At 41.0% G+C, this 26,802-nt stretch overlaps 1 protein-coding gene across 1 annotated transcript in view; it reads right to left on the reverse strand.

Annotated features, from left to right (window-relative positions):
- The window catches only part of LOC125626267 (disintegrin and metalloproteinase domain-containing protein 18-like), a 42,860-nt gene that overhangs the window by 6,589 nt on the left and 9,469 nt on the right, over positions 1 to 26,802 (reverse strand). Inside the window, exons 3-16 of the mRNA XM_048829023.2 lie at positions 24,809 to 24,870; positions 24,145 to 24,223; positions 22,791 to 22,867; positions 22,414 to 22,591; positions 20,022 to 20,087; positions 19,167 to 19,238; positions 17,435 to 17,601; positions 17,042 to 17,123; positions 16,210 to 16,346; positions 13,641 to 13,821; positions 13,262 to 13,351; positions 10,891 to 11,089; positions 9,205 to 9,313; positions 2,421 to 2,604 (exon numbers count right to left, since the gene is read on the reverse strand). Of these exons, the coding sequence (XP_048684980.2) occupies positions 2,421 to 2,604; positions 9,205 to 9,313; positions 10,891 to 11,089; positions 13,262 to 13,351; positions 13,641 to 13,821; positions 16,210 to 16,346; positions 17,042 to 17,123; positions 17,435 to 17,601; positions 19,167 to 19,238; positions 20,022 to 20,087; positions 22,414 to 22,591; positions 22,791 to 22,867; positions 24,145 to 24,223; positions 24,809 to 24,870 (1,683 nt within the window). The remainder of the gene's footprint in view (positions 1 to 2,420; positions 2,605 to 9,204; positions 9,314 to 10,890; positions 11,090 to 13,261; positions 13,352 to 13,640; positions 13,822 to 16,209; positions 16,347 to 17,041; positions 17,124 to 17,434; positions 17,602 to 19,166; positions 19,239 to 20,021; positions 20,088 to 22,413; positions 22,592 to 22,790; positions 22,868 to 24,144; positions 24,224 to 24,808; positions 24,871 to 26,802) is intronic.

A 26,802-nucleotide genomic window follows, 5' to 3' on the forward strand; every position in this document is an offset into this window, starting at 1 on the left:
CCATAGGCTGCTGAGTCCATTGCTAAGGGCCACTTTGTATTTTGCCCTTAGGGGGGGTGCATGAGATGTGGGAGGAAGAAAAGGTGCCTTTTTTATTCTGTTGTACAGCTCCAGTATGGGCCACACACAACTGCAGTTGCCTGCAATGCCGAGTTGGGGAAGGGAGTCAAAGAGTCTAGGGACTGCCTCCTCCTTGCAATCCTGGGGTACACCCCAAAAGGGAAAGAGGGCCATGGCCTCAGACCCCCTCTGCAGTGATCTGTGGAGAGAGACTAGTGCACAGGGCAAAAGTGTGGAAGAATATGCTGCACCCCATAATGGGGTACAGTAGCAGGAAGCTCCCATGTGCGTTCAGGAGCTTCATGAATTCTGACTCTGAGCCTCCCCCTCAGTGGCATGGATTAGCATCACTCTTTGTTCTGGGCTGTGTTCAATTTCTATCTTTTTTATCATGTCCCCTCTTATTAATTTCGTTTCTGAAGTAAACAATCCTAATCTTTTCAATCTCTCTTCGTATGACAGTTTTTCTTGCCGCTAAATACTCATCACCCTACTCTGAATTCCCTCTAATTCTGTAATATTCTTTATGAGATAGGGTGACCAATGCTTCACACAATATTCTAAATAAAGGTTTACCATCAGTTCATATAATGGCATTACAATATTTTCCATATTATTTTCCATCCTATTCTTTATGCATCCTAACATCTTGTTCAGTTTTTTGACCACAGTTGCACATTAAGCAGAGGTCTTCAATAAATTATCCAGTGATGCCCAGGTCCCTTCCTGAGTTGACACAGTTAATGCAGAACCATGCACAGTGTATCAGAAGTACATATTTTCCCCACCAATATGTTTTACTTTGCATTTGCCAACACTGAACTTTATTTGCCATTGTGTTGCCCACTTACATAGCTTGGTTATGTCTTTCTGAAGTTCCTCATAGTCTTCTCTGGTCCTGACTACCACAAATCACTTTGTGTCATATGCAAATTTGCTACTTCATTGCTCACCCATATCGTTAATAAATATATTAAACAAAATTGGACCTAATACAGAACTATGAGGCATCCCACTGTTAATCTTTTGCGGGGATTAAAACTGCTCTTTGCTTCCTGTCTTTTAGGCCAGGTGTACACTACACATTTTTTCAACGTAGCTCTGTTCAGAAGAGTGATAGGCTTTGGTTTGTGACAGACATGCCTACACCAGCAAAAGCTCCGGCTGTAGATGCAGTCCCTGTACTGGCAAAACTGTGCCAGTTTACTTTTGCCAGTAAAGTATATTTCACTCAGGAGGGTTGGAATAACCTATGCCTGAAAAAGCAGACTTTTGCTGTTATAAGCTGTTATAAGTGGGAGTGATTTTTGACAACACTTTGCCTCAAACCCCGTGGCTACTTATTATCTTTAGTAGTCTCTTGGGAAGCACTTTGTCAAATTTAAATAAATTGTGTCAGCTAGTTCTCCTTTATCCACTACTTTATTAACACATTCAAAGAATTCTAACAGGTTGGTGAGACATGATTTTCCTTTGCAGAAACAGTGTTAGAGTCTATCATCTCATGATCTTCCAGATATTTTACTATTCCATCTAATTTCAGCCAATTTACCAGGTACAGATGTAAAGTTTACAGGTCTGTCAATTCCCTGGATCACACCTAGACTCCTTTAAAAGCCGCATTTGCTACTCTCCGATCCTCCGGTTTAGTCGGTGCGGGGGTTTTTTGAGAGAGATAGCAAATTTTTATTGAGTCACATTGTACTTGAATTCCTTCATAAATCAGGCCTCTTTCAGTGCCTCTGTTGGCCACAATTCTGTCCTCCAGTTGTACCACTGCTTATTATTTTAGTAAATATTTGTTTTTCAATTATCTTCTACTCTAAAACCACATTTCTATCTAGATTTTACTTTTTATGTTGGTGGAGGGAGGAATCCAAAATCAAGCTTAGAACATGATCATGGTTGTACCCTTAACTAGGGTAACACTATTTTGCAGCTCCCTAATGACAATTACTTAGATTGTAAGCAATTTGTGGAAGGGACTGTCTTTTTTATATATGTTTGAATAGCACTGACCACAATGTGAATAGGACCTCTAGGCACTACTGTAAAACAAATAATAATGATGATTAAGTAGTAATAAAGTAATTCTCTAACACAGTTTAAAATACATTATAGTGAATTAAAACAAGGCACAGGGATTAGTCATGCGGCTAACACTAAAGGTCTACAATAATCATCCATAATCACTCCAGACTGAAAATTTTCCTCTGGTGTTAAATGAGTAAGTAAATAAAACATTGGTAATGAATAACCTTGAGCTATGTTGCCAAAGGATAAATATTTCTAAAACTTAACAAGTTTATAAAGTCCACATACATACTGACATTTTAGATGCTTATAAAATATTTCCTTACTTTACCAGGCCCACACTTTGTGCCTTCTTTAACCAGTAGAGGGTCAGTCTCTGTGGGTGGCTTCATATAATCTAAAGATACACATACATGCTCTCGCACTTGAGCATAAATGATAGCAGCTTTTTCTTTAGTGAATGGAATGCGACTTGGATATGTACAAACTAACTTTCCACATGTGACATCCCTATAAAATTCAATAGCAAAGGAAAATAAAATGATACATGTGATATCTGATTGATCAATACATTAGAAAAACAAAACTGCCGAAAACGAGTGAGGTATTGCACATATTAGATTGATATAAAGGCCATAAGCAGGGCAAGGAAGGCAGAAAACTGATCTTTGAAATGAGGAGAAAACTGATGCACATCCACCAGATTACTCTTGCCTGCAAATGAGAATGAGGCCATAGTGGGGCACACATAAGAACCTCAGAATGGCCATACTGGGTCAGACCAAAGGTCCATCAAACCCAGTAGCCTGTCTTCCGACAGTGGTCAATGCCAGGTGCCCCAGAGGGAATGAACAGAACAGGTAATCATCAAGTGATCCAACCCCTGTCGCCCATTCCCAGCTTCTGGCAATCAGAGGCTAGGGACACCATCCCTGCCCCAGTAGTTATGTGCTTCATGGACATGCAAGGATTACACTTAAGGTCATGTTTTTTTTTCAGTTATGTTCATTCACGGCCCATGTTGGATCATATTAAAGAAGTTCTGTATTAAAATCACAAATGAGTTTGATCCCCCATAGTTTAAATTCCAGGGTATTACTAATTAAGAGGTCTCTTGGTTTTTGGTACTGTTTCTCTCCCTCTCTGTGTGAAACTTGCAAGCTGCTAATTGTGTTAGTACATTCTAAGACAGAGTCGGTTCTCAAAGCAATTCTTTTAATAACAACTACTCACACAGAGAGAGACTCAAAGCAATACTCTGTAACAACAGCACCCAGAGGCTCCCCGCCCTTGTGTTGTATTCATCTCGCTTTGTTAACAATTGTGATTAAAATAGAGATAGAAGATGTATGTGGATGGATGCTTGGTGTGGATAACAACTGAATGATCAGGGTGGTGCCAGCCTAAGAATCCAGTGTCCATCGTCTGAAGAAGGTGTCAAGTGGAAATAACCCTGGATGGCAGACTGGAATCCACCTCACAGCCTCAAGAATGGGAGAACCAAAGAACAAGATAACATCTGGCAGCACGGAGCCATCAGAAATGTGCCATCTGCTGATTGATTCAGCAACAGCATGATGAAGCAATTCCCACAGACTAGCATAGGAAGGAATTCCTATAAAAATGAACTCTAGAAAGTGAGAACTTTGGGGTCTGATTCTGCAAACCAACTTCCAGGAGCATCAGATGTGCATCTGACAAGGGCCTGCTCCCTCCTCATGTCCAGGCCACCTGGACAGTGGCTTGGCATAAGCAACTCTAAGGCTGGTAACTATGATAACAACCTTGCAGAACGTGTGTGTGTGTGTGTGCGTGTGTGTGTATGAATGAGTGAATAAATATGAGATTGAATGGAATGTTATAGCTATAACTAACTGCTTACTATGCCCTGGTCTATACAAGGACTTTAGGTCGAATTTTGCAGAGTAAAATCGATCTAAACCTGCACCCATCCACACGATGAAGCCCTTTATTTCGACTTAAAGGGCTCTTAAAATCGATTTCCGTACTCCACCCCTGACAAGTGGATTAGTGCTTAAATCGGCCTTGCCGGGTCGAATTTGGGCTACTGTGGACACAATTCGACGGTATTGGCCTCCGGGAGCTATCCCAGAGTGCTCCATGGTGACCGCTCTGGACAGCACTCTCAACTCAGATGCACTGGCCAGGTAGACAGGAAAAGAACTGCAAACTTTTGAATCTCATTTCCTGTTTGGCCAGCGTGGCAAGCTGCAAGTGACCATGCAGAGCTCATCAGCAGAGGTGACCATGATGGAGTCCAAGAATTGCAAAAGAGCTCCAGCATGGACTGATCGGGAGGTACGGGATCTGATCGCTGTATGGGGAGAGGAATCCATGCTATCAGAACTCCGTTCCAGTTTTCGAAATGCCAAAACCTTTGTCAAAATCTCCCAGGGCATGAAGGACAGAGGCCATAACAAGGATCCGAAGCAGTGCCACGTGAAACTTAAGGAACTGAGGCAAGCCTACCAGAAAACCAGAGAGGCGAACGGCCGCTCCGGGTCAGAGCCCCAAATATGCCGTTTCTATGATGAGCCGCATGCCACTTTAGGGGGTTCAGCCATCACTACCCCAGCCGTGTTGTTTGACTCCTTCAATGGAGATGGAGGCAACACGGAAGCAGGTTTTGGGGATGAAGAAGAAGATGATGAGGAGGAGGAGGTTGTAGATAGCTCACAGCAAGCAAGCGGAGAAACTGGTTTTCCCGACAGCCAGGAACTGTTTCTCACCCTGGACCTGGAGCCAGTACCCCCCCCCAACCCATCCAAGGCTGCCTCCTGGACCCGGCAGGCGGAGAAGGGACCTACGGTGACTGTACCTTTTAAAATACTATACATGGTTTAAAAGCAAGCATGCGAAAGGATTCATTTGCCCTGGCATTCGCGGTTCTCCTGTATGTACTCCCAAAGCCTTTGCAAAAGGTTCCTAGGGAGGGCAGCCTTATTGCGTCCTTCATGGTAGGACACTTTACCACTCCAGGCCAGTAACACGTACTCGGGAATCATTGTACAACAAAGCATTGCAGTGTATGTTTGCTGGTGTTCAAACAACATCCGTTCTTTATCTCTCTGTGTTATCCTCAGGAAAGGGAAATATCATTCATGGTCACCTGGTTGAAATAGGGTGCTTTTCTTCAGGGGACACTCAGAGGAGCCCGTTCCTGCTGGGCTGTTTGCCTGTGGCTGAACAGAAATGTTCCCCGCTGTTAGCCATGGGGAGGGGGGAGGGTTGAGGAGGTAGCCACGCGGTGGGGGGAGGCAAAATGCGACCTTGTAACGAAAGCACATGTGCTATGTATGTAATGTTAACAGCAAGGTTTACCCTGAAACAGTGTAGCCATTGTTTTATAAAATGTGTCTTTTTAAATACCGCTGTCCCTTTTTTTTCCTCCACCAGCTGCATGTGTTTCAATGATCACAGGATGTTCTCCTTCCCAGAGGCTAGTGAAGATTAGAAAGAAAAAAAAACGCACTCGTGATGAAATGTTCTCTGAGCTCATGCTATCCTCCCAGACTGACAGAGCACAGACGAATGCGTGGAGGCAAATAATGTCAGAGTGCAGGAAAGCACAAAATGACCGGGAGGAGAGGTGGCGGGCTGAAGAGAGTAAGTGGTGGGCTGAAGACAGTGCTGAAGCTCAAATGTGGCATCAGCGTGATGAGAGGAGGCAGGATTCAATGCTGAGGCTGCTGGAGGATCAAACCAGTATGCTCCAGTGTATGGTTGAGCTGCAGCAAAGGCAGCTGGAGCACAGACTGCCACTACAGCCCCTGTGTAACCAACCACCCTCCTCCCCAAGTTCCATAGCCTCCACACCCAGACGCCCAAGAACGCGGTGCGGGGGCCACTGGCCAACCAGCCACTCCACCACAGAGGACTGCCCCAAAAAAAGAAGGCCGGCATTCAATAAATTTTAAAGTTGTAAACTTTTAAAGTGCTGTGCTTAAAGTGCTGTGTGGCATTTTCCTTCCCTCCTCCACCACCCCTTCTGGGCTACCTTGGTAGTCATCCCCCCATTTGTGTGATGAATGAATAAAGAATGCATGAATGTGAAGCAACAATTACTTTATTGCCTCTGCAAGCGGTGATCGAAGGGAGGAGGGGAGGGTGGTTAGCTTACAGGGAAGTAGAGTGAACCAAGGGGCGAGGGGTTTCATCAAGAAGAAACAAAGAGAACTTTCACACCATAGCCTGGCCAGTCATGAAACTGGTTTTCAAAGCTTCTCTGATGCATACTGTGCCCTCCTGTGCTCTTCTAACCACCCTGGTGTCTGGCTGCGCGTAACCAGCAGCCAGACGATTTGCCTCAACCTCCCACCCCGTCATAAACGTCTCCCCCTTACTCTCAAAGATATTGTGGAGCACACAGCAAGCAGTAATAACAGTGGGAATATTGGTTTCGCTGAGGTCTAAGCGAGTCAGTAAACTGCGCCAGCGCGCCTTTAAACGTCCAAATGCACATTCTACCACCATTCTGCACTTGCTCATCCTGTAGTTGAACAGCTCCTGACTACTGTCCAGGCTGCCTGTGTATGGCTTCATGAGCCATGGCATTAAGGGGTAGGCTGGGTCCCTAAGGATAACTATAGGCATTTCAACATCCCCAACAGTTATTTTCTGGTCTGGGAATAAAGTCCCTTCCTGCAGCTTTTGAAACAGACTAGAGTTCCTGAAGATGCGAGCGTCATGTACCTTTCCTGGCCATCCCACGTTGATGTTGGTGAAACATCCCTTGTGATCCACCAGAGCTTGCAGCACTATTGAAAAGTACCCCTTGCGGTTTATGTACTCGGCGGCTTGGTGCTCCGGTGCCAAGATAGGGATAGGGGTTCCGTCTATGGCCCCACCACAGTTAGGGAATCCCATTGCAGCAAAGCCATCCACTATGACCTGCACATTTCCCAGGGTCACTACCCTTGATATCAGCAGATCTTTGATTGCGTGGGCTACTTGCATCACAGCAGCCCCCACAGGAGATTTGCCCACTCCAAATTGATTCCCAACTGACCGGTAGCTGTATGGCGTTGCAAGCTTCCACAGGGCTATCACCACTCTCTTCTCAACTGTGAGGGCTGCTCTCATCTTGGTATTCATGCACTTCAGGGCAGGGGAAAGCAAGTCACAAAGTTCCATGAAAGTGCCCTTACGCATGCGAAAGTTTCGCAGCCACTGGGAATCGTCCCAGACCTGCAACACTATGCGGTCCCACCAGTCTGTGCTTGTTTCCCGAGCCCAGAATCGGCGTTCCTCAGCATGAACCTGCCCCATTAGCACCATGATGCATGCATTAGCAGGGCCCATGCTTTCAGAGAAATCTGTGTCCATGTCCTGATCACTCACGTGACCGCGCTGACGTCGCCTACTCGCCTGGTATCGCTCTGCCAGGTTCTGGTGCTGCATATACTGCTGGATAATGCATGTGGTGTTTAATGTGCTCCTAATTGCCAAAGTGAGCTGAGCGGCCTCCATGCTTGCCTTGGTATGGCATCTGCTCAGAAAAAAGGCGCGGAACGATTGTCTGCCGTTGCTCTGACGGAGGGAGGGGCAACTGACGACACGGATTACAGGGTTGGCTTCAGGGAGCTAAAATCAACAAAGGGAGTGGCTTTACATCAAGGAGTATTTCAGGCAGGACTTCACGGAGGGTTCCAATAAGAAATGGTGCACCTAAGTTATTGTTCTTATTGGAACAAGGAGGTTAGTCTGGCCTCTGATTGATACGTGGCTAGATTTACCTCGCTGCACCTTCCCTGTGAGTGACTGCAGTGTGACCTAGAGGAATGAGTCCCCTAGACGGGGGAGGGGGGGGAAGCAAATGAGTACAAAACAAATCTGGTCTATTTCTTGTTTTGATACACTCCATCTATCTTTTACATCTTTGGCTGGCAGCAGACGGTGCAGAAGGACTGCATGCCATCCACATCTCATGGCTGCTTGGCAGAAGATGATGCAATAGGACTGCTAGCAATCCGTATCGCCTGCCTGCTCACCATAAGATGGTTCAATAGGACTGACTGCAGGACTAAAGAGAATGACCTGGTCAAGTCACTCCAAATTTAGTCCCTGCGCCTATGTCTGCCCAGGCGCTCCCGGCCGACATGGCCAGGAGCACCTCGGACATGATGATGACGGCTACCAGTCGTATTGTACCGTCTGCTGCCACAAGGCAAGGGGTTGCTGCTACTGTGTAGCAATGCAGTACCGCATCTGCCAGCACCCAGGAGACATACGGTGACGGTTACATGTTTGCCATGGTATGTTGTCTGCACAGGTAACTCAGGAAAAAAGGCGCGAAACGATTGTCTGCCCTTGCTTTCACAGAGGGAGGGAGGGAGGGAACGGGGGCCTGACGATATGTACCCAGAACCACCCGCGGCAATGTTTTAGCCCCATCAGCCATTGGGATCTCAACCCAGAATTCCAATGGGCAGCGGAGACTGCAGGAACTGTGGGATAGCTACCCACAGTGAAACACTCCGGAAGTCGACTTTAGCCTGGTACTGTGGAAGCGCTCCGCCGAGTGAATGCACTTAATGCACTTAGAGCATTTTCTGTGGGGACACACACACTCGAATATATAAAACTGATTTCTAAAAAACCGACTTCTACAAATTTGACCTAATTTCATAGTGTAGACATACCCTATGATTCTTTCTGCATTCACAATAAATGTGGCATTTTGCCTTTTCCCCTTTAATAAGATCCCGCTGGTTTTTATTTGATTGGTATAACACCCACACCGCAACCTTTGTGTACCATGTGCTCTTCTGGTGGAAGAGGAAGCAGGTGTGCAAGGCACTGAGGTCTATTCTGTCCAGTGTGGAGCATTACACCTAGTCAATAACCTTACTTGGGTCCAAGCACAGCTTCACCTAATCCTTGCTTTCCATGCTACAGGATCACGGTCTAGATGCTGACCAACTGCGCATTCTTTGAGAACGGCCAAGGCTAATGTATACAGAACACCTGAGACTAGAAGGAAATTTTATAAAGAAATTAAAGCAGCCTTACTAATGAACAGATAGTAAGCATTTGCACCATACAGTAGAGGAAAGCAGAAGAGAAATATGTTTTTTCCTTAAAACATACATCCAACTACAGATCTGAAATCCTTTCTTCGGATCATTCCCACAGTGTCCAAACCTATCTGTTTGACTATTGATTTCTTCATAACATGCAAGAGGAGCATTTTTAGAACCTGTAAGTTTTGAGATAAGATTGGAGTATAATTAAAAGGAACACTAAATCATTTATTAATCTATCAGTACTTCTAACATGCCTATCATTGCCGTACCTAGGTGCTACACATGGATTAGAGAAAACCAGGAAAGATAAATATCTTTCTGTTCAAACTGTATTTTTATTTAAATTAAATTATTTTTTACAAAGAAAAAAAGTAACTTATTTTAAAATTAAATTTCAAATTGTAACAACCTATCTTAAGGCCTAAATTTACTATAATCTACTAATCATTTAAATTAAATACAAAAATAATATTAAGCAGTACATTTGCTGCTGAAGTTTTAAAGAAAGTCAAACCACTGAACTTGTGGAAGTCACTGACTAAGCACCTGGAACCAGAGTTTGCTGAAGTCTTAAACAAGCTTTAGACAGCAGTAGCCTCTTCTTCAGGTGCAAAGAGAATAATTTATACATTTCAGTTTATTCAACTAGTTCAGTCCCATAACTAGTTCATTCAAAGTTGAGAAACCAATTGGCAGATGAAAAAGCAGAAAAGCTTATTCTCCTCTTTGAATCTAAGAATAAAAACTAGGTGTGAGAGGATAAGATCTACTAGGTTCTAAAATCATGAAGGAAATGGTGACCTGAAGCAATCAATTCAATTCACTAAAATATTTCCTTTGTTTAACAAATCCATTAGTTTTAAAGTAAAACATGTTTTGATACATTTTCTTGTGTATCCAGCACATTTAGGGTTGTTTTATTCAACTAATTTTTAAAAATTGTAAATGTTGGTTTTGTGCAGTTTTAATTGAATTCCAATTTTCATCCAAACAGAGCTTGACACAAATCAGAAATAAAAAATTAATCACCATTTATTTAAAAAACTAAATGCATCATTCAAAATTTTCTAACAACAAAAAAGCAAAAAATAAAGAATCTGAACAAGTGTATATTAAGTTATATAACTGCTTAAATAAATGTACATATATTGTATATCCTCCTGATTAGCAACAGGTAGTACCAAAATTCAAAGTAAAGGCTACATTTAGTTGCAATTCAACATGTTTTAATGGTTAAAATCAGTGAGAAGCAACCCTTCTCTAGGAAAACAGTGAAAAAGTACAAATGCAAAACATGATTAAATTTGATTATTTAGATCAACGTTTCCTGCTTGCTGATTTGAATAATGATTTAAATTAAGCTACCCTGCAGCAAACAGTGAGATCTGTTCGGAATTGGTTTTCTAGTCTGCTATTTGGTTAGCAAAAAAGAAGACATATTTTACAAATGAATTTTAATTTACAGTCACCACTTCATTTTTACTTTACTTCTATAAAATCTGAGCTTCTGGATAACCTCCATGCCTTTATAACAATGTTTAATATCACTGGACAACTTCAGACAAGTAATTTGGCCATTCTGTACCTAATGTCCCCATCATCAATAAAAAGGAATAAACATGGTTAATCACTGCTATAAAGTGTTTTGGATATATGGATGGAAGTGGCCATGTAAGTCTCTCTTATTAATTATTATTATTATTACAGCATTTAGTGGAACTGGATTTTAGAACATAATTGTCTCCATTACCTTTTCCATAGATCCTCTGACACGCTTTATCAGCAGACTGGCAACGTCCTTTGTAACAAAAGGCAGTATTGTGTTCGCATCTGTGTCCATTCTGAACATAAAGATCAGCTGGACAGAATGCAGATGACCCATTGCAGTACTCACTGAGATCACACTGACTATCAACCATGGGTCTACATTTCTTATTCTTTGCCTTAAACTAGAAAAAAGTAAGAATAAGGAGACTGTGCATGTTTTACAAAGATTATGGTCTATAATGTTTAAATAACAGAATTTATGTAAAGCACAAGAAAAGATACTTACAGTGAATAAGAAAATAAGTAAATAACACCACCACATATATGCTGTTTAATGTGGTTGTCACTGACTGTGATGAATGAGAGAATTCTTTGTAAAATTCTTATCTATTATATGTATGACTCCAGGTCACCCAGGGTTCTTTTAAATCATTTTCATCATTTTTTCCCTTGTCATGAAACATAAATTGATAGACTCCCAAGCCCTCTGTCAGAGTGGCCCTGGTGATTTAGCATATGGCACTCTTCCCCTACAGCAGTACAGAGTGGGGTGCTGTCCCACCACAATGCCAGGAGATATCATACTGTTAGAGGTGTCATCTTTTGGATGACATGTAAAAGTATGATCCTTAATCTCAGAAATATTTCATTTTAAAGCCCTAATCCCGCAAAATTATGCACATGCTTAATTTTACACACGTGAATAGTCCGCTGACCCTGTCTGGAGAACTTGTTCCACTAGAAGGTGCAGAGGTGGGATATATACCAATCTGAACTTCAAAGAAAGGAAGAGATCATCAAACCCTAGTGCTAAGGGAACCCTTATATAGGTGAAGTAAGGGAACTAAGCAGAAGCACAAACTGTAGATAAGGCACTGGACTGGGACTCAGGAAAGCTATGTTCAATTATCATCTCTACCACAGACAGCCTTGACCATGGGCAAGTCACTTAATCTTTCTGTGCTCTGTTGCCCCAGGTGTAAAATGGTGATAATAATATTTCCCTCTCCCAACCTTTGTCTGTAAACTTTCTGGGGAAGAGACTATCGTCAACTATGTTTTGTACAGAAATCTGTACAATAAAGATAAACACAGAGGTGTTTGCGCTCCCTTGTGCGGTACTGTCCTCTTATTCTTTAAGTTGTAAAAACAGTCGCATAGCACCTCACATTTTCAAAGAAGGCAGGATTATTTAGTGTCATGCAGGAGACTGCGATTGAGAAGATTTGTGTTATAATCCTGGCTCTGACTGGTTTATAGTGTGTCACGAGACAAGCCCATTATAGTATAGTGCTGACTCACCACCGCGGCACCACCTGCTGGTCATCCAGGAATTAGCTCTCTCAGCCCCAGAGCGTCCTCTATGGGCCAGTGTCTCACCCTCTGTTACCTACCCCTCTGCAGTCCCTTTATCTCCCCCACGCGTAGGCCCCACGTCCCTCCTGAACTACGGTGCCCCTTACCTTGGGGTGCTGCCCCTCACTCAGGGAACCCCACTTCCCTGAGCCCACCTCGCCTCAGTGACCCACTGCCAGTCCTCATCTAGCCCCTTTACTCAGGGGCAAACTGCAGTCTGCCATGGCCACTCATAATTGGCTAGGGGGTTGGATCTGCTGCCTTTCCCTGCAGCCCCAGTCCTCCTTAGGCCTTCCTGTCAGTCCTCAGCCAGGGAGGTCACCAGGCCTGAGTTCCCCAGCTCAGCCTGCCCCATCCCCAGCACTGCTCTGTTGAAGGTACCCCTGTGATCCCAGGCAGTTTGGTCCTTCCCACCCTAAGGCTGAAGTGAGACTGCCTGCCTCCTAGCTCACAGCCCTCTTTATACCAGCCCTACCGGGCTTGGATTGGCTGCTACCTGCCTTCCCCTGATTGGCTCCTCGGGGCAGCCCTTTCCCAGAGCTGGTTTTAACCCCTTTCTCTCCGGAGCAGGGTGCTCACCCCGCCACACCCATGCAGTACTCAGGAGCTCCAGTGGAGCCCATTGTGGCACTTAAGTTCTACTAAACCCATAGATTTGTTGAGCTTTGACAAAGCTGATGAACTTCACCAGAAAGTTTCTAGGCCAAGACATTGACTAAAAAAAAGGAATAAAAGAATTTTCAAAATAATATTTTTCCCTGAACATCCATATCAGAAAAGTGTTGTCGGACTGAAATTAAAAATGCTCGTTAAAATGCTCCCTTTGGCCAAAGACCACCCAGGCAAATGTCAAGTACGAAGGACAGTTTTCACAAGGTTTGAGTATGGGTGGACACAAATGGAAAGCTGGTTTTCATCTTTAACTATGCAGTGAACAGTGTCTCTCCAAAATTTAGAAATTGTGTTAAACATCTGATAATCCTGAATATACACCTTACCTTACAGTTTTGGCAACATAATCCAGTACCACACTTTGCTCTTGGCTTAAGTTTACATTTGTTAGTACAGCATTTATCTTTTGCACACTCCTGAAAAATAAACCATAGACTCATTAGATATTCTAAAATTTTCCTTCTCTAAAGAGTCTGTCCAAGATTCTCATCCCCTAAGAATAACAACTTGAAAGATCCCCAAAGAAAAATGAGTGTCAAGCTACAACAAGGTTAATACCAACATGAAAACTGTTTATAAATATAAGTAAGATCTTCAGTGACTTTCCTAAATTTCAGCTGGGTACTAACTCTCAAAGCTCCATTCTTCTAAACTGAGAACAGTGGAATTTTACACTACTTAGGCTTTCTGGTGTTGAGTACTAACCTTTGCTGAGCCACAGTCACACTGCTCTCCTCTTTCCACAATACCATTGCCACAGACTGCCCTCTTGTAGGACAGATTCAAATAGGGTCTGTTAGAGAGGCAGTCTTCTCTCCTATGTTTCATAAAACTTTCGAAGTCTCTAATGCTGCAACTGCTAAAGGCTTTTACCCCATTGGAATGTCTAAAAATAAATTATCAATGAAAAATTATACCAATTGAAGATATTTAAAGATTCCGGAGTACTTAATATCATTAATGCTACATTCCAAAATATTCAGCTGAGGGTCTTTCACTTCATTTTGTAAATCTGCATTCAAATAATGTCTTAAGAGTAAAAATTGGCAGAAATTAGCAACTAGAACATCATCCTTTTTTTATTATTGAGAAAGATATTAATATTCCTTTATCAGAGATATTGACTAACTTAATTGTGCTTTTATCTTTCCAGAGGTAAAACATGGGATACCTAAATACATTAGGGTTATTAATGGATCATGGAAATACATTTTCATTTATTTTCTTATAAACTAAAACTTTATGTGAAATATTAACAAAATCACATCACTGGATCATTTATAATTGCCTTAGTTTCCTTTAAATCACATATACACAAACATTACATAAATTATAAAAAGAAAAGGAGTACTTGTGGCACCTTAGAGACTAACCAATTTATTTGAGCATGCATCCGATGAAGTGAGCTGTAGCTCACGAAAGCTCATGCTCAAATAAATTGGTTAGTCTCTAAGGTGCCACAAGTACTCCTTTTCTTTTTGCGAATACAGACTAACACGGCTGTTACTCTGAAACCATAAATTATAAAGTGTTACAATATCCTGAGCCATTTTATCAATATACAGCTCAAATCTCCCTGTACCTGAGAAAAATAAACTGAAGCTGAACAATCTCATTGTAGAGCTAGATTCTGGTGATGGTTTTTGTAACACGGGCATCTGTCCATTAAAAACCAGAAAAGATATGCTATAGCTCAAACAGAAGTTATTGATTTGATGAACAAATTACCAGGTGAGGTTCTGTGGCCTGTGTTATGCAGAACGCAAGAATAGATGAGCATAATATAGCTCCTTTTGGATTTATGAACTCATTTCATATAAATTAATTGCCACCAGCTACTAATGATTATTTGTCACAATTGACCTAGGCCCCAATACTGAAAACACTTCAGCGTGTGAACAGTTTCACTGAGTTAGTCACAGGCATCTGTTTCCATAGGGCCCTTTGGCTGGATTTGACTGAGTGACAGCAGGGTTAAATGATCCTATTGAGAGTCCCTTGGGCCACTGGTTAGCTTATTGGCTTGTGAACACTTTCAGAAGCTTTCTAGAGCAGTACAGAGTAGCTCATTTTTAGCTTGTCTTGATCTGATCTGAATTGACTATATATAAGTAATGTCTGATAAGACATATGTTATGGAAAATACAATTTGAGGCTTAGTCATATGACCTTGTATGTTTTATCCAAAAAATAATTAAAAGCAGTTTCCTGGAAAAAGAGCAAAGTAATGCCCAGTGAATGCCATGGAACAAATTTTGCATTGTTTACATGCATGCAATCCCACGGATTTCAGTGAGATTGCCCCCTTATTGCAGACTTTGTCCAACAGAGTTTAGACTCTTTCCACCACTTTTAAGGGTTGAAAGGATATTAAGCACATGACTGCTAGTAACTGTAATGATCATGCCAGACTTTGATTTAATTGGGGATGATTTAATTGGGGATGGGTCCTGCTTTTGAGCAGGGGGTTGGACTAGATGACGTACTGAGGTCCCTTCCAACCCTGATATTCTATGATTCTATGACTTTGAAAATTAACCCTTTCCATGCAGTATCATATAAACAGAAAACTAATTAAATAAAGCATTACAAAAATATGAACAAGCCAACAGTGAATTCTGTTCCACTCAAAGCTCATTAATACAAGGAAAAGGTAACAAAAATCTATAATCAAAGTCTACTATGAACCTTTCAATATAAACATGAATAATGTATACTTGCATTCAGATGTGAAAAATTATTTTCAGATATGTTCTTCAGAAATTAGTTATTTTTTTGGTATGCATAACTGGCACCCAAGACTTCCATTGACAACAGGTTTCAGAGGAACAGCCGTGTTAGTCTGTATTCGCAAAAAGAAAAGGAGTACTTGTGGCACCTTAGAGACTAACCAATTTATTTGAGCATGAGCTTTCGTGAGCTACAGCTCACTTCATCAGATGTTTACCGTGGAAACTGCAGCAGACTTTATATACACACAGAGAATATGAAACAATACCTCCTCCCACCCCACTGTCCTGCTGGTAATAGCTTATCTAAAATGATCAACAGGTGGGCCATTTCCAGCACAAATCCAGGTTTTCTCACCCTCCACCCTGACAACAGGCTAATTTGAGGAATCTCACACTTCACAGGAGGCACTCAGCACCTCACACAACCACTTAAATACTAATCCATGGTCATTTATAATGATTGAACTTGCATGCCACAGGAAAACAGTTCTCAATAATAATAATGTCATGTTACATGAGCTATATAAATAAAAAAATCTTACACTGCTTTGGTGTTCATTATACAGATGGATCCAGAACACTGACAGTCCCTAGAATCATCATATGCTATTCCCAGACTAAGCCCCAGCAGCTGTGCAATGATGACTGAAAATGTCTCCAGTGTTACAGCCCTTTGATACTAAATAAGAGAAATCACTGAAAATCATCATCAAAGTAACTCAGAATAAGAAACAAAAACTATGATAAAATTCTAAACCTTTCTGTTTCCTGCCCAATGTAGTCAGGTCATATTTTATAAAAATGTCTGTGCTTTTATGTAAAGAACCTCAAGATGCTTGTCTTCAATGCAAGGCCAAAGTTCATGCTGACTTACATTCTGGAAAACTCAAATGAAAGCAATGAAGATGCCCAGGGTGTGAAAAACAGTGCAGAACTTGATATGCCATATGGTAAAAGAAATGCATATGCGTATGGTAACTGTTCTTAAGATTCAATCCTGCAAAGTTCTAACTGGCCTTGATGTAGCAAAACATTTAAACTTGTGCTTAACCTTAATTCATGAACAGTCCCAAGATAAAGGGACTGCTTAAGTGTTTTGCTGGATTAGTGCCAGAGTACTCAGCACCATGCAAAGTAAAGCTCTAAAGTACTTTAAAGGGCTAGGAGGAGACTATAGAGCAAGTAAAACCCTAACATTCAAAGTTCTACTGCAAATTGTTCTAACCAAGTGCCTGAAGTCAAGCATCCAAATGCATATTTAAGGCATCTAAATGCAAATGAGCTTTTTTTCACAGGTGCTGAGCACCCACCACCGCTCCTTCTGAAGCCAGCGTTACAATGTTCACTAGCAATGTAGATCCAATAATACTATACCAGAGCAACTCCTCCAGCATAGTTTCTGAGACAAATCCTTCCTGCAAATGTTGCCCCTACATAATTAGGGTGGTCCCTGTAACTAAAACACAAAAACAGACTCTTGAATATAACTATGTTCTTCGTAGCAGTGTTTAAAAGGACAATGTTGTTTGTGTCTTATAGTTTAACTTTTACTTTCTATTGTTTACCACATAAACACTCTGAGAAATCTGAAAATATTTTGTAAACACAGTATATCTAGAATTATATTTATAATAATTCATAGTATCTGTTCTATTATTTTTACAAGAGATGTTTCTTGGTCATGTGGAATTGTGTTGGTCCATGCTATGACAGTCTAAAAGATTTCCAGTGTGCCTTATTTTAATAATAGAGAAATGTTCTTCTTACACAAATAAATATGCCATGTCATGTGGCCGAAGAACAAGGTAAGATTCTTTCCATTGTAAAAATCTTTGTAGTATCTCATCAGCTTCCCCTGTTGTGCGAATTTTATTATTATCTGTCCAAAACTCCAAGGAAGACAGTACAATTGTAATATTAAGGGGTGTAAACATCTGAAAATACAACAGAAGAAACAGATGTTCAATTACGTTTTATGCATAGCAGTATTTTAATTTTATAAAGAATAAGCTAAAGGCCCAACTTAGCAAAATGGACATCACACAACAGCACTTGGTTGCGGGGGCACTTCTCTCCAACACCTGTAAAACTAAAAGGGGAATGGGGAGAGAAAAATGCAAGCAAAATACATAGTGCTTGCCCAGCAGACCAAACCCAAGTTCTGAGAGGAGGGGTTTCTGTAAATAAAAAGAGGATTCATAAGTAAAGCATATATTCAAATAAATAACAGGTTTTAAGCCCTAACCCTGCTCATGTCCACAACACTACAATTTCAGAGGCAAACAAAAATTTTCCTTTTTTTTTTGGTACAAAAGGCAGAATGATGGGGGTGGGGGGGTGGGGAAGGGGAAGGATTTTCCAATTGGCAGCTGTTTAATAAGCCTAGAGATGCACCAATACAGCAATCTCTTCGAAGCTCCTTCTCCTTTGTGAGAAATAAGGAAGAAACTGAAAATTGGAAGCACTGAGGAGCAACCCTGGCTGGTATCAACAGATTTAGTGATATCAGGGCTCTGGACCAATGATTACAGAGTGGAGATCTGTTACTGTTTGTATCTCTGGAGACAAGCAGACACCTAGAATCAAGATGACTTATGGCAAACAGAAAAAAAGATAACAAAGCTAGACAAAAAACTTTATAAAAGAAAAATACAAATTATAAACCAAAAACAAAAGAACCAAGAGTCAAAACAAATGCTGAGAGAGGAATAAAACAGTTTTAGGGCTTGTCTACGTGGGAAAATTTTCCAGTTATACTGTTAGAATTATACTGGTATAGTTAACAGTATAATACCCCTGTGTGGACACTCATATGCTGGAGTAAGGGCGGCTTTTTTCAGTTTATCTTAAACTGCTAATAAACTAAACCAGAAAAAGGGACTCTTATACCAGAATAAGAGTGTCCACTTGGGGAGGTTACACTGACATAACTTAGTGGTTTATATTCACATGCCACCTTATATTGGTATAACTGCCCCATGTAGACAGGCAGACAGATTTTCACTTTCCTGAGGGACACAAATGGACAAAAACTGGGGACGGTATCCTGCAGAGTTCCTACACTCCCAGATGGATGAGAGCACCAGAGTCTGTGGGTGGAATCTAGGGTTGATTATGATTGGCTAACATTGTGAAAGAGGCTAAACCTGCCCACACTAGGTGCTAATGTGTTTTTAAACAGCACTGAATTAAAACGTTACATAACATATCTGACTGAGGCAACAAGTTTAAAAAAAACCACCTTTTTAACCAATCTAGACAAGACTTCAGAGAAATACAACACAAGCTTGAGGTGAAGCACTTAAATGTTTTTTCTCTAATTGCTATAAAGATCTCCTGGCTATCATCAGCCAAAAACTTGAGAGCCAAGAATTAAAATCAAGACTAAACAACTCCCTGGAGAAAATGAGAAAATCTAGAAAATCTTTGACCTTTAATAACATCCAAGTAAAACATCCAGATTTCATTTCAATATGAAACAAAAAAGGCAGTAACTTACACTGTTGACAAATCCAAGAAGCTGGACTATTTTCTGTGTTATAACATCCTTGTCTGAACCCAGATAGTTGTACTGGAAAATAACACAATTCTTTAAGTAACAGCTAAAAATCATTACAGAACAACATTTTTTTGGTCAGTCATTTCCCTGATGAAGCAGTGGAATGTTCACATGAGCCTCAAATTCTGAGCATTTAAATGTGTCTAATTATTTTAATTCTCAGTTTCCTTCCAATTCCATAAACAAAATATGCATTGATCCCTTGACAAAATGGATACTATATATCTGATAATTCCAGATTCCATTACTTTAACCGACATCCATGACTTCTTTGGCCTCAGCCCGCCACAGCAGCAGGGCTGGAGTAGCTGTCAGCCCCTGCCCAGGAACAACGGCAGGAGAGCGGCCTGGGGATGGAGCAGTCCCCAAGGCCAGAGCAGAAGCCTGGGGCATGGGCAGTGGCCTCAGGAGCAGCAGCTGGGTCTGGAGTAGCCCTTAAGGGCTGGAGCAGCAACCAGGCTTGGTAAGTCCCCACTGCAGGAGCAGCAGCTGTAGTTGGAGCAGTGGTAAGCAGTCAGCCCCCGGTGCGGCTCTCACTGTTAGTCCTCCCCACCCCCTGAAGGGTATTTTTAGTAAAAGTCAAGGACAGGTCACAGGCTTACGTGAATTTTTGTTTATTGCCTGTGACCAGTCCGTGACTTTTAATAAAAATTCCCAAGACAAAATCTTAACTTTACGGATTATTACATCCCAGACCTTTAGAAGGACAGCCTTAAAACGATGCATTTTTATGACATGTTTTAAAAAGTAGCGGAAATATATGAAGTAAAGCAAATTTGACTGATATGGACTTACCAAACCCTTGTCCAAAATGACATACATTTCCAGGTATCTGCGGGATTTAGTGACATCTGACATTGACTGAAAAAAAAGCCTTCAACATTTCGTAATTATTTCAACATTTTACCTTTTGTATCACTTATTAACACTGTGAAGATGAGGTACATTCCTTAACACTAGATTTTTAGCTTGAATACCTATGCTCAGCTGTGCTGCTCAAAACCACCACCATCATCCTTTCAGGGAAAGAGTTCTATATTTCTGAAAACAATCATAACCTTAAAAACATATGGTACATTATTTGTTAGACTAAAAGATTCAGTAATGCAAATAACAATAACATTCCAAAAACTTCAGCATAATTTGGTCTTAAAATTTCTGTACCACAATATTAAGAAAATAGAGATGAGTATAAAACAAACAGACTACACAACTGATAACCCCTCTGATAATGACACTCACTCTTCATTATTAGCAAAACTTCTGAACCAAGGAGCCGCAGAAGTAATATGCACAGCTGGCCAAACCAGCCAAATGCCATCACTTTCCAGATACTTGAAAAGTGAAAAATTGGATATTCTGATGCCAAATTTTAGTCTCAATCAAAAATAATTTCCCCCTCCCACTCATAGAATCATAGAATCATAGAATATAAGGGTTGGAAGGGACCCCAGAAGGTCATCTAGTCCAACCCCCTGCTCAAAGCAGGACCAATTCCCAGTTAAATCATCCCAGCCAGGGCTTTGTCAAGCCTGACCTTAAAAACCTCTAAGGAAGGAGATTCTACCACCTCCCTAGGTAACGCATTCCAGTGTTTCACCACCCTCATAGTGAAAAAGTTTTTCCTAATATCCAATCTAAACCTCCCCCACTGCAGCTTGAGACCATTACTCCTCGTTCTGTCATCTGATACCATTGAGAACAGTCTAGAGCCATCCTCTTTGGAACCCCCTTTCAGGTAGTTGAAAACAGCTATCAAATCCCCCCTCATTCTTCTCTTCTGCAGGCTAAACAATCCCAGCTCCCTCAGCCTCTCCTCATAACTCATGTGTTCCAGACCCCTAATCATTTTTGTTGCCCTTCGCTGGACTCTCTCCAATTTATCCACATCCTTCTTGAAGTGTGGGGCCCAAAACTGGACACAGTACTCCAGATGAGGCCTCACCAATGTCGAATAGAGGGGAACGATCACGTCCCTCGATCTGCTCGCTATGCCCCTACTTATACATCCCAAAATGCCATTGGCCTTCTTGGCAACAAGGGCACACTGCTGACTCATATCCAGCTTCTCGTCCACTGTCACCCCTAGGTCCTTTTCCGCAGAACTGCTGCCTAGCCATTCGGTCCCTAGTCTGTAGCTGTGCATTGGGTTCTTCCGTCCTAAGTGCAGGACCCTGCACTTATCCTTATTGAACCTCATCAGATTTCTTTTGGCCCAATCCTCCAATTTGTCTAGGTCCTTCTGTATCCTATCCCTCCCCTCCAGCGTATCTACCACTCCTCCCAGTTTAGTATCATCCGCAAATTTGCTGAGAGTGCAATCCACACCATCCTCCAGATCATTTATGAAGATATGAAGATATCTCCACTCTATGAATTGGTCTCCCTCGTCCAATGGAAGCTTCTGGGGGACCAAGATCTTAAACCCCAAACATCTCTGGAGAACTTTATGCCTCCTATGCCATTTGGGTCTTATTTTTGCCCTTTGAAATGCCACCAGTTCTCTGGTGAGATAGTTAAATGTCCCTCCAGTCAGTCTCCACTCTCAACACTGGCACCAGCAACATCTTGTCTGTTGTCTCTGTGGTCCTCAATGCCTTCTTTGACCCAGCAAATAGGATCTACACATGAAGTTCTGGGATTTTCTTCTGTGGAAGGCCAAGATTGAAAATCCATCCTCTAATCAAGCCACGGTGGAAGGGCATCAAGAGTGAGTAGTTAAAGTTGAAGTAGGGAGCCAAAAATAAGGCATGACTGTCTACATTTGCAAGTGGAAATTAGACCTGCAGTTTAATGCTGACAGTGAGACTCTACTCAGGGAGATTTACAGGCGTTATCCTCATTCAAACACCTGAGGCCGGAGCTGTGCATGTGTGGTTAAAGCCATCCTGACTGAGATAGAACTATTCCCCTGAATATGGGACAGCATTAGTAACATTGTGTCTGCAGATACCTTGGTGACACAGAGCATCATGTTCAGGCTAATGGATCATACTTCTTTATGAATAACTTATTTCCAGTACTATTGTTTCTTACCAAAGTTATGGCTCTCATATGCCCACTTTCTGCATATCATGCACATAATTAATAATTAAATCCAGATTCAAGACCATCACAGTGAATTTCCTGTGCCCTGGATTTCAGGTTAGACATAATCTCTATCATTATGATAAAAAGCGGAACTCACTTCAATATCTGTATGCAGCTTGTAAGACACCTTTTCTCTCCCTATATCAGTGTAGTTGTTTGCAAAAAGTGGACTCTCAGTGTTTTTATTCTTTATTTGATAAACAATGTGCTCAAACCCAGGTGAAGAATCCAAGGGTTCAATTCCATAGCTGGCATTCTCAAACTGCAATAGCCCTCTGAAAAAGCAAACAGTGCAGGTTACATAAAGTTATAAAATGATCTGCCATCAGCTTGAGACCTTAAATGTTAGATACTATATATAGTGGGCACCATTAAAAAGTCAGCATTTTCCAACTGCTACCACACTAGTGTCTGGGATACTGAATTTTACTAAAGGTATTATTATATTAAAATTATATTAAAATATTTCATTACTTGAGCCCAGAGCAGGTGCTGAGTGTCACAAGTGAATTGGGAAAGCCTTCAATATATCCTTGGTAGTAGCAATCATCCTAAATAAAAAAAATTAAAAAATCAAAGAAAAATTAATAGCTTGCTTATCCGTAAGTATAGTTCTCCAACCAGGTCATCTCCACTTATCAGTACATTTTGGAGCTTCCAAAGACACTTATATGGAACTTGAAACCACCTAAAAATAGAAGTGTGGAGGTAGAACACATCTCACTATTCTGACTCAAAAGCTGAGGTCAGTGCCCGCCAGAGCAACTGGGCAGGGAGCTGGAGATATGAGTGAGGGACTATAGGAGGAGGAACCTTTCCCCAAGGCTACAGAGTGGCTACGCAGCTGGTCTGCACAGGATACTTCATCCTAATGGCTAAAGTAGTCTATGCAAGGCCTTTACATGTTTCCCTGGTAGGACAGGAGAAAGGAGTTGGGAAGATCTGCGTTGCAGATCCCCCAGACCACTCCCCAGCATGTTCATACTCACCCTGGCCTCCTCCTCCCCACCTCTGGAGAGACGCCAAACCAGTAAACAAAAGAGTCGTGAGGAGAAAGGAAAAAGATTAAACACTTTAAAAATTAAATGGAGGTGAGGGAAGGGCGTGCATCTAGATGGAATGACCCAATGGGAGAGCAACTAGTGACCCTCTTTTCTACCTCTTGAGATCCTTTCACAGATCTACCCTGGAGACCACAATAAAGCAGTCTGAGAGAAGGAAGTAAGGGACCCATCCGGAAAGATGCTGCACTTCCTCAACTCCTATTGTTTTCAGAAAAAGCACATTAGCTTGTGTGAGGAAATCCTAATAAGTTAAGCAATGGATTACATTAGGAGAAAAGGCAGCTAGTATGACACCAGCCTCAGCTAAATTCTGGAGTAGAGAATCTATGGGGGACAGTTTGTGATGGAGGATCTAAACATTACCTTAGGTAAATGTATAGGACAGTAGAAAATCCCCAATTTTCCTGTCCTGGCCTTCCCCTCTGAATTTAAGCACAAGTGATATGTTTGCTCCTTTAGTGTCCATTCTGCAAGTTAACTACTGTAAGCACATTTCAGTCTAACTAGTCGTTTCTTTGAAAAATTTGATAATTAGCCAACCAAAATAAACTTGAAGTAAGTAATCTTATTGTTAATTCTCCATGGAGAATGTTTCCTTGAAGAAATCTCATGCCAAGATTAGTAGAATGTCAGCAATAAATAAGTAAAGATAGGGAGAGATTTTCTGATACTTAAAAAAATGTAAAATCCCCAGAGAGTATTTCTAACAGGAACTCTGTTCTGAAAAAGCTAAGAAGCTGCAAAACAAAGTAATTAAATCTTACCTTAATATGTGGGAAATCAGAATGAACAGCCCCCCCTTTGCTGTAAGTATAAACCCTGAAATCATCAGATAAAAATAGTCTATAAAAAGAGAATAAAAAATGTTTGCATTAAAAAATAAAGATTACACATCACTGCAAGTTTAAAGAGCACCCACACTATTTTCAACATGCTGCAATGATTTGTATCACCCCTTAGTTTTGTTTCTTGAGTTACAATTTAATGTTTTATTGCTTCTTTCAGACTGGAAAATTGCTGAGCTAGATGAGATGCCAGTTATGTGCAGCCTTCAGATCACATAGATACAAACCCTTCTGAGGATTCCAAGTTCTTTTGCTGTTTGCCAGTCAGCTTCTCAATCTTCTGCTCAAGTCTTGAAACTGAAGAATACATGGATCTCTGAAAATACTTCCTACTACAGAATCTTAGATTCTCCCATTGTCAGTGCACAATACTAGTAATAACTGAGGCTACAGCAAAGAAGATAGAGAAGTATCAGCTTGGACTGTTACAGACTGAAAATTATAACCAATGATTGGAAAAGAAAGGGAAGTTGAAGACAAATTATCCAATATTTAATAAACCTTATTAGAACCTTTTTTGAGCCACATGACTGGCTTATAACAGATAAGAGCCAAAGGGTTAGGAACAAAGTCAATCACTTACTGTTGCTTCAGGTGAAGAGTATACGGTGTCCCTCCTATTGTAATGACATAGGACACTTTGTCCTAAACCAGCCAGAATGACAGAGAAAAAAAGAATTCAGTAACACAATATTTTGCAAAGCATAGTAATTCTGCATTTATTAAACATGAACATAAATTAAAAATGCACCACAAATGTTTCTTAACGGGAAATGGATGGACAGTAACATGGTTATCAGCGCAGTTTTGACATCTCGACAGCTACCAGAACAACTGCCCTGTATCCTTCCAATACTCTGTGCAATGATTGTCTGTGGTTTCCTAAAAAGGCTCATCCACCACTCTTCCTTTGACTGACATACACTGTATTCCACATGTTCAAGATGCGTGTCTGTGTTTTATGTCAAACACACAGGAGAAATAATTTAATAGCCAATTCCATCTCAAGATAGCCAGATGTGTGCAAAGGCAAAAAATGCCAGTGATAGTGACCAGGTGATGGACATTGCAGTAAATAAAATGGAAACTGATACATCATAGCTTTGACTGGTGAGGGAATTTGCTGAAAGTATTATAGACCGCTGGAATCTAGAACCTGGAATCCAGTGGACAAATAGGATGGAAGTAGAAATAACACATTTCATCTCATTCAGAAGAGCATCATTCTGAAGTCACTTGAAGGAATTCATCATTTTAGAATCAGCTGCTGCTTCTTACTTTTGTGAACAAACACTTGAATGCTCTTGTTAATTTGGGGGGAGAATTACTGAAGATTATTGTTCAAGTATAACATGATTTAAGGCCCCTTCCTTAAATCTCCAAGACATGTATGTAAATATAAGTTTTCATTGCCACTCTCCTATTGTTATTAATAAAAATAAAATGGTGTACGTCAACAGAACCTTTCGTCCCAGGATCTCGTAACTGTTTATAAAAATTCAAATAGAAAAACTGAAGCACAGAGTTGACATGACTTGCCCCAAAACAGACTATACAAAGAGAATTTAGAGCCAGAAATAGAACCTGGGAGTTCTAGCCTGTCTCCTACTCTGACCTCCAGGAAGGGTGAATAAAAATCAATGATTTTTAAAAAAAAAAATTAAAAATCTGATTTTTTTATTTAGATCAGATTTTTTGATAAAATGCTTTTTGAGGAAAAAAGCTATCTAAAGATAGTTTTAATTAAGATACATTATAGCTCAAAGACATCATGGAATAGGGATTATACATTCTGATTCTATAGTATGAGACAATATATTCAAGTAAAGTCTAAGAAAAGTTTTGTAAATGAGTTCCAATAGTTCATGGATTAGGGACCCAATCTTATGGGGTTCCAGGGGCTTCTGTATAGATTATTTAGGTTAATCTTTCTATCTACCCAGTGGGACTCAGTGCTCAGTCTAGAAGATACCATCAGAAATGCTGAGTTTTGCAGTTCTCAAACTGTGCATTTGGGTCTCCAGAGATAACATGCTTGTTAACAGCAAAAATGTTTTAAAATAAAATAAATAAATAATATATAGACGTGAGAAATAACAGACCTCAACCCTACTGTCCCTCTGCAAATTTGTGTAGACAGAGTCAATCCCTTATCTCTCTCTAAAAATGCAAAGTTTCAAAAAGTTCAATGAATAGAAGATTGTTGGGAGCAGAATAGACAAGAAGAAGTCTGGAGATAAATGTGAGAAGGGAGGGACAGGCAGTAGAAACAAAAGTGAAACTGTTGGAGCAGCATATTCCAGAAGTCTTGAGGTCTTTCTGAGTGTAGCCTTCATTGATTTGAGATCTACCATTCTCTCACTAGAAGGGAAAACCTATAAAGGCAGCAGGCCGTAAAAGAGACCCAGTTTGGGAATATTTTAATGAAGTTCCTCTTCCTGTAGCATGCATGCAAAATGCAAACCGTGCAACAAAGAAATGCCAGGCCTGACTGCCCAAATGAAACAACATCATAAGAAGTGTTCCTTCTCAGGAGGAAGCTGCACTGAAGATGATGAAGGGAACATGTCTGAACAT

Source organism: Caretta caretta, chromosome 26 (genome assembly GCF_965140235.1).
Source record: "Caretta caretta isolate rCarCar2 chromosome 26, rCarCar1.hap1, whole genome shotgun sequence".
NCBI lineage: Eukaryota > Metazoa > Chordata > Testudines > Cheloniidae > Caretta > Caretta caretta.